The sequence below is a fragment of the Natator depressus genome, chromosome 24 (assembly GCF_965152275.1).
Source record: "Natator depressus isolate rNatDep1 chromosome 24, rNatDep2.hap1, whole genome shotgun sequence".
Lineage (NCBI taxonomy): Eukaryota > Metazoa > Chordata > Testudines > Cheloniidae > Natator > Natator depressus.
Window position 1 is genome coordinate 6,735,314 of NC_134257.1, and position 10,733 is coordinate 6,746,046.

Genomic DNA, 10,733 nt, shown 5'->3' on the forward strand with positions numbered 1-10,733 from the left:
CACGGCAGACCTCGAGCGAACCACCCAATGACCACAAGATCCAGTAAGGGACGAAGGCACCCAGCCAGGTTTATTAGTATCTCGCAGACTCTACTGGACCTTGATACATGTATGCCCATAACAATGGACCAGCTCAGTGAACGGCAGGACTTTCCAAACAAAGATACTTCTTCCTCTGAGATACATCTTTATGCCCCGATATCCAAACAAGTTAGTACTACCTCTTTGACACAGCTAGTTACTGCCCCCTGACATCGCTAGTTATCACCCATCATCTTGTACATGTTGGTTTGATTAAAACATCTCTATTACATACTGACATCCTGATCCTATCTTTTAGGAGGGGTCAGTGTGTTCCTGTTATCCTTGGGGAATGTTTTTATACCATCCTTGATACCGGGATGTTCTGGTACCACTTGATATCGGGATGTGTTTGTGCGAGCACTCTGTGCCTAGCACTTCTTAGGAATGTTTTATTTCTGCAATATCAGCCCTGTTCTTGTGAGCAGGTCCTGCCTCATACCAGGGCTCTGATACAGGGGCTTATGTGTCAGGCCCTCTTCCTACTACAATGGGCAGCTAGAAAGGGACAAATAGGGTGGGGAGGAGGATGAGGCAACAAAATGAACACGATGTAGCATAATGTAAGCTTGGCTCGTCGCTTGCCTGACCAATACCCACTTAACGCCCCTGTAGACTCCATTTCATTTTGGGCCACGTTCTGCCTGATTAAATTATTCTTACTATGTATTAGCTGTGTTATGGTAGTGCCTAGGAGCCCCAGCCATTAGCCAGGACACTGCTGTGCTTGGTGCTGTACAAACACAGAGTACAAAGACCGTCCCTGCCCCAAAGAGCTACCAGTTAAAGGGAAACCTGTGCAAATCCATTGGCTTCAGTGACGGGGCATGGATGGCAAAAGAGGGCAGTGGATCTAAGTGTGATGAAACACGCCAGATCAATAGCACTGGAGACCTAAGGTCTCCACAGACCAAATACAGCAGCAGGGCAAGCGTCCTCCCCAACCTGCCTTGGTTACATGTCTCACCCCTGCCTGGGAGAGAACCCCCTCTAAGAGGGAGCGGGGAGCTCGATCTCCATTTGCATCCTTGCCTGGAAAGAATCAGGCTGATTTTCATGGTGGCATTACCCCCTAGGACCTGGGCTGAGACCCAACCAAACTCATTTCACATAAGCCAATACACAGGCAAAGATTTTCAGCAACTGAACGGGGAAAAATCTGAAGACAAAATACTCAAGGAGAAAGGCTGCATATCCCATTCCCAGTCTCCAGGGACAGCCTTCCTTGCTTTACCGTGTTTCAAGAAAGCAGATCAGATCAGCTAGAGAGATTAGATCATGGGTGTTTATATGGATACATTATTAGAGTAGTACAAAGAATATAGATTAGAATTATGCTAATCATAAATCATCATGTTTTTACCTTCTATTTTGTTTCTTGCAAAAAAATTAAGTGGCTAGAGACTTTGGGTGCCCGGTCTCAGCACTCTGCAAATCAAGCCCCTTTAAGGGTGTTTCAGGTTCGGCCCCCCCCAGAAAAGAGGTCCCCAAAATCACTACTCACTTTTGAAACTCTAAGCCCCAAACTCTTTCAACTGGGAAAAAAAATCGAACAATCCCAATGAACATTCTGAGTTTGGGGTTAACTCCGGAGAGGCAGAGCCAACCAGAGCTGCGATTAACTGAGATGGGTCATTCTGAGAAAAGCGAAAATCAAGAGCATTATTCCACTCCTCGCTGTTCTCCTTACAGATCACTCGAGCTGATGGAGAAATTGCACTTTATTCCCTGGTAGGAATAGCCGCGGTATTTCATTAAGCCTCTTCGGCTGCATCCTTCCTAGGTCCTCTAGGCAGGCTGAAATGTTCTTCCAAAGAAACATATGTTGTTTGAATTCTGAAAAGACATAGGGTCAGGTTCTCTGCTGGGGTCATTGGCAGTCCGTCCTAATCAGTGAAACTGCTCCAGTTTACACAAGAAGAGAATTGGGCATATCCCACATAACCCTCTTCATCTGCATGTCTCGGGGACCACTGGGAATCTGGAGAAACTGAGGGTTGGCCTGAATGGTGGGGCTAGATTTGATAACTCGGGCATTGCCGAGGGTGATTGTTTCAGGTGATTCATTTCAGAGGGTGTATTTGTCAGTGTTCCCTTCTCTGACATGCGGCTGAGGACTCATGGATGTAATACATTTCCACCCACTTGCCCCTTTTTTTGTGTCAGTCTGACTTTCCCACATGGGGCAGAGGTGGCCGGCTGGTACCTTTGAAATACCGAAGTGGATGGTTCCCTGTCAGGTTCTCTCTTTGGCCTTGCAGTTTGCTCACTGAATCAATCATCCAGGTCATTTTGCTTCTCTGCTTATTTCTTTCGCTACATCTCGAGGCAGTAGGGAGGTGGGAGGGATCAGCTGTTGAGTCCTGTTGTGATCCGAGGCTTGGGCACCTTTGGCAGCTTGTGAAAACAATGTCACAGGTGTGAAAAGCACGTCACCGCTAAGGGACCGGATTTCTCAGTGCCACCAGGTCCCCTTCACACCACTCTGGCAGCACAAAGGCACCTTCAAATGGGCGTAAATTACAGCTCCACTCAGTTTACATCCCCTTTCCAATGCCAGAGCCTTGGAATAAATGAGAACCAGGCCCTGGGTATTTATAGCGATACAGATTCAAGCTGGGATTTTCAAAGCATCCAGCTCCCCAAAATCCCATCCCTGCAAACAGGAGCGAGTTGTGTCTTCCCACCCCCACCCCAGAAATCAGTGGGAGTACTTCCGGGGGCATCGAGCTGGAGCAACGGGCACAAGTAACCAGCAGAAAACAAAATATTGACTTGCTGCTCATTAGTGAGCCTCCTCCATTCTGTGCGCTGACTGAGGCAGGGATCCTGAGGGAAAAACAGTCAGTGATCATGGAACTAAAGACAGTGATCGTGTAATTACGGACGGTATTATAAAAGGGGGCCAAATTAAACCAACCACGCATTTCACATGTACCACAGGTTGACAATTGCTGCTGTGTATTACAGTTATTCATGCCACGGTCTATTCTAGTGATCCATTGTGATGCATTCTCTGTAAAGATTGGCTGCATCTGGATCTGGATTTCAGTGTGCTAAGCTACAGGGGTGCACTGATATTGAGGTGTTTGCTCAACCCATCAGCAAGACAGGGGCCATTTGCAAACCGTGAATCCAGTCCCACGTTTGATTTTTAACCTCCCCAGAGATCAAGGGTGGCTAAATCCAGGGTTTTGGTTTCGGCCTGTTGTGCACTTGAGTTCTCTAGAGCTTTGTAGGCATTAATCTGTGCCAGAAGCAAGACATTAGAGATGCACTTTCTCCATTGCCCGTGACAGGTGGCAAACCTGACAGCGATGGGGTGAGCTCTTGCGTGCATGAAAGGAATTATGGGTCAGTGAAGTCCCACTGGCCTCAATGAGGCAACATCTGGAATTATGAGTAATTTGTTGGCTGGAGTGTGACAACAGGGGGGTCTCTTTGCCCATCGCAAGTGAACAGGGCAGCAATCAACTGGAAGAGAGACCGTCCCTCAAAAGAGACGGTATTTCGGAAGATACTGGCGGTACATAAAAGCTCTACAGTGCACAGACTATGGGATCTAGCCCACAGTTGGGTTTTATTTATATACTGCCTTGTTCATGTATGGATAGATAGATACTTACATGGTTTCCATGACAATCTTTGCTCAAACTCCATTACAAAGCCCCATGACTGCATGTAGGGCACAATTCTGCTTCTGCTGACAATCAGTGGGAGCTGGGCACCTAACTCATATAGGCTCCTTTGAAAATCCCATCCTATAATGGGGGAAGGCTCAGACTAGATGAAGCCTGGAGTCCCAGGAGCCTGGCCAGGGCTCAGGCCCTGTTGTACACAAGAGGCCAAACCCTTTTCCCAGCCCCCAACCCAATGTATCCACCTGCGTGGTCAGGAATTCCCCTGGGGAGGAATGCATGGGCTGAGCCACTGCTCCCCTCCAGGTGTCCCCTCTTCCATAAAGACCTTAAAGTGGATGTAAATTACAGTTATACCCACATTAAGGGCCCTTTGCACTGGAAGGGTGGCCCAGTGGTTAGGGAACTAGCCTATGCCCTAGGATCAAGTTCCTACTCTAGCACATACTTTCTCTGTGACCTTGGGCAAGCCACTCCCTCGCTCTGTGCCTCAGTTTCCACATCTATACCATGAGGATAATAGCACCGCCCTGCCCCACAGAGGGCTGTGAGGATAAATACATTAGAATCTATGATAATGGGGGTCATATAGGTGCATAAGTATGGTGGATGCTGCATTGAGGGACCATAGTATAAATGCAAATCAGGCCCTGAAAATGCATTCTCTTCTGAAGGGGTTGCATAAACACACTGTGTGTGGAAGCAGCCGATGAGCTGGGCTAGCTGTCCATGTCCACCATTAATTGTCTGGGTTCCAGGCTGCTGTACCCTGTGCTCTGAAGTTTTGTGCTTTGATGGTTTTTTCTTGTTCACCTCTTCGCGATAGATGAGGCTCAGCAACAGGGGAAGTGGCTTCTTTGCCATATCAGAAACCTGGGACTGGCTCCTGAATCAGCTGTCGTGGCTGCTGTAATAATGCAGCCAGGTTAAAAATAGAAAGTGCTAATCTTTATCCTCCAGAACTTTTGTTGTGCCATCTTCCGAAAGGCACTGAGCGCTAATGTGATTGCATCTGCTAATCTAGAGACACACGCCCACTCGCTTCCAGACGCTCCAGCTCACGCATGCACACACACAACGGGACACAAGCGCGTGCACAAAGATGGAGCGCCCCTTGCTGACGCTGGTGTGACTCAGGATCAGTCTGGCTCAGCGGGGTCAACAGGGGGACACTGGTGTAAAAGTGATATGGAAGGTGGCGTGTGCCTGAATTTTAGCTCAGCAGATCGTGTGCAGTGTTTTGACACTGTTTGGAGTTGATTTTCGAGGCGGGGAAACAAGACCAAAGCCATGTTTTTCAATACAGAACTAGATATATTCCTTCCTCCAGCCTATGCCCGCTGTCTGGTCCAATGCATAAGTGGCAGGGAGGGGTGTTAGCCAGGGCAAGGATGTGACCAGTTATGAGAGTCCAAGGGAGAACTGTAGCTTTTTCCGACAGGTCTGTCTGCAGATAATGGCCACCGTTTTGTGTGTGTAACCTGCTACGTGGCACAGAGCTCTCTGCAAACCCACCCCGCAAGCCAAGGAGTGGGATCTTATTCGTCTCACAAAACGGGGCAAAAGGTTTAGTTCTCTTGGATGGGGCAGGGGGTTCTTGGGACTTATGGTCCATGAGGGGGCCCTGATTTTGGAGGCCCCGTTTAAGACTCCCAAGGAGCTTGATTTTCAGACCTGAGCAGCTACCTCTGCTGGTGACTTCCTTTGGTGTTGTGGAAGCCCTGCCCAAGCTGTCTCACATGGGGATCCCAAATACTGAGGAGCCCCGTACCCATCACTGCTTTAGGAGACACTGGCCATGAGCTCTAAGCCCGTGGGGGGGCCGTTAACGGCTTCCTTACAGCACGTGTTGCAATTTACATGGCTAATTTCATTGTGTGTATGGCTTTTAAAAATTATAACAGTGCCTAGCGCTTGGGCTGTGATTTTCAGGGGCCTAAGGAAGTTGGGCGCTCTGCCCCCCCCACCCCCTTGAAATCCCTCAGGAATCAAGGAGGAGATTTTCATAAGGGTCTAAATAGAGGAGCACAAGGCAGATTGACTTTGAAAATCCCAGACTAGGTTAGAAATCAATGGAGCAGGTTTTCAAAGTTGCAAAGGACGGTTAGATAGAATTTGACCTTCAATGGGAATCAGGTCCCTGTGATAGTTATAGGACCCCGCATCACTGTAGTACCTGAGCAGCACCTCACAATCTTTAATATAGTGATCCTCACAACCCCCAACTCCCCGAGATAGAGTGCTATTATACAGAGGGGAAACTGAGGCAGACCAAGTGACTTGCCCAAGGTCACACAGGAAGCCAGCAGCAAATCATGGATTTGAACCCCAGGTCTCTTAACTGCCAGGCTAGCGTTCTAACCACATCCTTCCTCTTGAAGGGTAGGTGGACACCTGACTCCAAAGTGTGTCACTGGAAAGCGCCCTCAAAGATAAATGAGTATACTACTCTGACATCAGAACTGGGTGGACTACAGACAATGCTCTAGCATGAGGTGTGGGGCTCTGTAGATATGCAGTGCAGCTCCAACAACGGAAAGCAATTATAATAAGCACACACAGAGTTACACCACACACGCTATAAATGTATAAACCCTGGGTGATTCCACCAAAGCCATCCCAGCAGTAGCTAGTCTGGAGCGGAAGACCTTTGTCGGCTGCAGCCCGCCACTGACAGTTGCTACTTTTTGCTTCGTAGGTCAAAGATGAAAAAAACATCCAGGAAGTGTTTGACCTGAGCGACTACGAGAAATGCGAAGAGCTCAGGAAGTCCAAAAGCAGAAGCAAAAAGAACCACAGCAAGTTCACGCTAGCACACTCCAAACAGCCTGGAAACACGGTACGGCTTCCTACTCAGCTTGTGCTCACCTTCACCAAGATATCAGGCTGTACTGACTATGGCAGCATGAGTCAACAGCCCAGTCCCCCTCTTTGTCTTTCTCCAAGATCTAGTGTCCCTGCCCATGCCCAAATTATTGGGCTGGGCACAGGAATCCCTGGGAGGAATTCTCTGGCCTGTGCCATGCAGAGGGTCAGCCTAGATCATCACAGTGGTCCCTTCTGGCTTTAAGACCTATGAACCTCCATCTGTTGGAGGCAGTAGATCCTGCAGTGTTGAGTGATGACTAGGAGGTTTTGCCATTGACTTGTAATGGCAGCAGAATCCAGCCTCTGGCCTCTCTAATTAAATAAGCCAATCATTTAACTCCAGATCCTTGGAGTGGGATGTTGTGAAGGCCAAGACTATAACAGGGTTAAAAAAAGAACTAGATACGTTCATGGAGGATAGGTCCATCAATGGCTATTAGCCAGGATGGGCAGGGATGGTGTCCATAGCCTATTTGCCAGAAGCTGGGAATGAGCGACAGGGGATGGATCACTTGATGATCACCTGTTCTGTTCATTTCCTCTGAAGCACCTGGAATTGCCCACTGTCAGAAGATAGGATACTGGGCTAGATGGACCTTTGGTGTGACCCAGTATGGCTATTCTTATGTTCTTATGTAGTCTAAAGAAGGGACAGGCAAAGCATTTGGGATGGTCTCAACGTGGACCAGATCCTTCACCAGTAACCGAACCATTTAGCAAGACTGGAAACATTTCAGCTGTTAGTGGCAGTTGTGGATTGGCTGGTTGGATATGCTTCTTCCCGAGAAATAAAACAGACCCCCAGTCTAGTTCTCTGCTACCATAAATTGTGTGCTGGGTGGAGCTGTGCTGGCTTGCGTTAGCGGAGACTCCGGGCTTTGTATATATTCCCACACCCTTTTCTTGGCGGCGTCACGGTGGCCGGGGACCGAGCCGACGCATTGCCGCCCGGGCGCTGTGCACAGCACTGACATGAATTCCCTCTCTCCTAGGCACCAAATCTGATCTTCCTGGCCGTCAGTCCGGAAGAGAAAGAGTCCTGGATCAACGCCCTCAACTCTGCCATCACCCGAGCCAAAAACCGCATCTTAGACGAGGTGAGAAGTTCTCTCAGGGCCAGGCCCCAGCTTTGTTGTCTCAGCCTTAAGCTTGAGTGAAGCCTTCGGCTTCAGCTCTCCTGCCTCAGGTACGACTGCTCAGCAACCAGTCTCCCAGCCTGTGTAGGGGCTGTGGCTCGGGCTATGAAGCCTGGGGTGGGGGGTGGGCTTCAGAGCCTGAACCACGACTTAAAAGCACAGTCTGCACGACTATTTTTAGCACGGTAGCACGAGCCCTGTGATCCTGAATGCGTCAGCCCGGGCTGGGAGGCTGGCTGCTGCGAGCTGCCGCTGGCTGAGGAGACGAACCTGTCGTGGGGAAGGCCGCCCGCACTTCCCAGCCCAGCGCAAGCATGTCCCTCTTTCTCAGCCTCAAAACCAATGGTGCAAAGCCACTGGGCTCTGGCTAAGGGCAATCGGCATGTGGGGGGATCGGCATTTGCAACGCTGGCTCTGGTGGACCCTCTGTGACCATCTAGCTCGTAATAAGCCAGCAGTGATTACATGCCGCGAGGCATGACTTCCATATGCCTCGGGCAACTCCTAGGTTATCTCCAGGGGCTATCTATCCTGGGAGAACAGCCTCCTGAGGCAGAGCCCCATAAAGCACCCAGGGGGTCACCTGGAAAACAGATGAGATGCGAGGCCCATCTTGCCCTCATCAAAGTGCACAGGAATCCACGCTGTTGTCTGTCTTGTCTGTTTAGACTGTGAGCTCCTTGGGGCAGGACTGTCTCTAGATAAGTGTCTGCGCAGGGCCTAGCTAATAGCCAAGGATGAATTTGGGCCTTGTATTTTTAACTACCCGGAGAGCAGCATCCCCCGCTCCATCCCTCCAACCTCCCCATGGCAAGTGTGATGCAAAGGGGTAAAGATGAGAATGAGGCCCTGAGCAAGGCCTTGCTTGGACCCAGAAGTTGCACCAGGTTAACTCAAGATGGTTTTTGAGCCAGTGAAAAGCCCTGTGTGGATGCATGTCAGAGACCGAGGTGAGGATGGGTCATGCTTAGAGGTTGGAGCAGTGGCAGTTGGGCCTGGGGGTCAGAGCTGGAATCAGGAGTCAAGAGCAGGGTGGGAACAAGGTAAGAGTAGGGCTGGGAGCTGGGCTGGAGCAGGTTAAGGCCCGTGAAGTCTGTCACCTCTCTGAGGCACGGGACGATTCCAAGCCACGAAGCTACGTTGGGCATACTGAGCTGCTCTTTCTCCCGTGAGGCTTATATACCTGCCCTGAGAGTCACCTGACCAGCTCCCAGCTTAGGGATTGGCTGGAGCCTAACACCTCACAATGCACTTGTATCATTTTAAAGCTGGCTGTCTCTGTTCAGCTTGCGCTTGTAGGTGTGGCGTGCACACAGGTAACCAGACAGGCCAATCCAGCTGTTCACCAATGCTCTGTACGATAGCAGCAGGAGGACGAACTGTCGGGGCACAGGCCAGCATGGGGATATGATCTCACTCCTGTTAGAATATGGTCACTTCCAAAGTGGCTGCATTATTGTGAACTAAAGTGCGGGATGAACCAAAACAAGGCTGTTTGTGTGAGGATGCGAGGGAGTTTCTGCTGGAGAAAACAAAGATGTATTGTTCCAACTTCCCCATGCAAACAAGGCCTACATTTATCAACACGAGCAAAACTGATGCAAACCAGGTATAAATAGATAGGAGTGTCCACATGCAAAGTGGCATCTGTTTAACTACATCAGCATAAAACTGCACCTTTATCTCAACTGGTGCAAGCAGCTCTCAGTCTGGGAAAGCAATGCTCTTGCATATGGTTTACCATGGCAGATATGGGGTCTGCAAGTCAAAGGAGGGCCACGAAATGGTTTAACAGCCTAGCAGATAGTTTTACACTAGTCTGTCCCTCTCCCAGAACTCAGATGTGATGCCCTGTGATCAATCCAGCCCACATTCACCTGAAATTCAAGTCTAGGGACTTCCCTGTTGTGAATTGTTTTACACGGAAGCTGGTCAGATACTACAGTGATGGGTGGCAGTATAAAAACCTAAGATAGATGATTAGATTCTCTTAATTCTCTTGCTTTTGACCCCACCAAAAGCTCTACCATTTAGCGCTCTGCAAATGCCTTTCAAGGACAGACAGCACATCACGTGAATCTTTGCCAGTGTCTGGAAGGTTCGGATGAGTTACTGCCAGTGGAATTCTTTTGCCCCTCCCAAATAACTGATTCCAGTTCAAAGCAAGTTTTGAGTCAAATGGTGTTTGGCAAATGTTAGAGCTTTTGGGGGCTGGTGCATTTCATAATGCAAAGCTGGGTTTTTTATTAGCTGGCATATTTGCCAGGGGTGACCTGCAAATTGTATGTTTGACTGTCGGATTTGCAGTTTGCAATTCAAACTATCTGCCGGCTGAGAGTTCCTCCCTGAAGAAATGAGCAAATTTTTCTGGACAGGGGCAACATTGGAAAGTGTTGCCATCAGCTCATGGACAGATCACAGACAGAAAGACAAAACTGGTTAAATAAATTATGCACCAGGAATTATCGACCCGGCTCCAGTTGCAGAGGCAGGGAGTGATGGCTTGTGGTTTGCATTTCTGAGTCACTGGGATGCTTGACGGCCTTTATTGTCATGCTTGTGTGTCCTTGCAGGTGACTGTTGAGGAGGACAGCTACCTCGCCCATCCGACCCGCGACAGAGCGAAAATCCAACACTCCAGACGGCCTCCGACACGGGGACACTTGATGGCTGTGGTACGTAAGCTAAACCCTGGGCACAAGTTCAGATAGGTCACCTCCGATGTTAGCAATCCCTTATACATTTATTTATTTTGAAATGGATGGAAGAAGGTACAGAGTCTTTTATCCCTGGGTTGAAATGCAACCCGGGTTGGTGAGGCCTGATGGCTGTCTCCTGGCCTGTGTGAAATGAAAAGGCATATCTCATTCTAGTTCCTAGTACAGAAGTGCCTTACAGGTGGGAAACTGAGGCACAGAGTGGATTAAAAGACTTGCCCAAGGTCACAGGAGGCGGCTGTGTCTGAGCTGGGAACTGGACCCAGGTGTCCTGAGCCTCAGCCCCTAGACTC

The 10,733-nt window shown here is 49.3% G+C and overlaps 1 protein-coding gene across 2 annotated transcripts in view; it reads left to right on the forward strand.

Annotated features, from left to right (window-relative positions):
• Positions 1-10,733, forward strand: part of PLEKHO1 (pleckstrin homology domain containing O1) — a 66,953-nt gene that overhangs the window by 13,210 nt on the left and 43,010 nt on the right. For both annotated transcript variants that reach the window (XR_012636244.1, XM_074939138.1), the window contains exons 3-5: positions 6,418-6,558; positions 7,580-7,684; positions 10,297-10,398. Coding sequence is in view for 1 of the 2 variants with exons in the window: in XM_074939138.1 (XP_074795239.1) it covers positions 6,418-6,558; positions 7,580-7,684; positions 10,297-10,398 (348 nt within the window). In the remaining variant the exon portion in view is untranslated. The remainder of the gene's footprint in view (positions 1-6,417; positions 6,559-7,579; positions 7,685-10,296; positions 10,399-10,733) is intronic.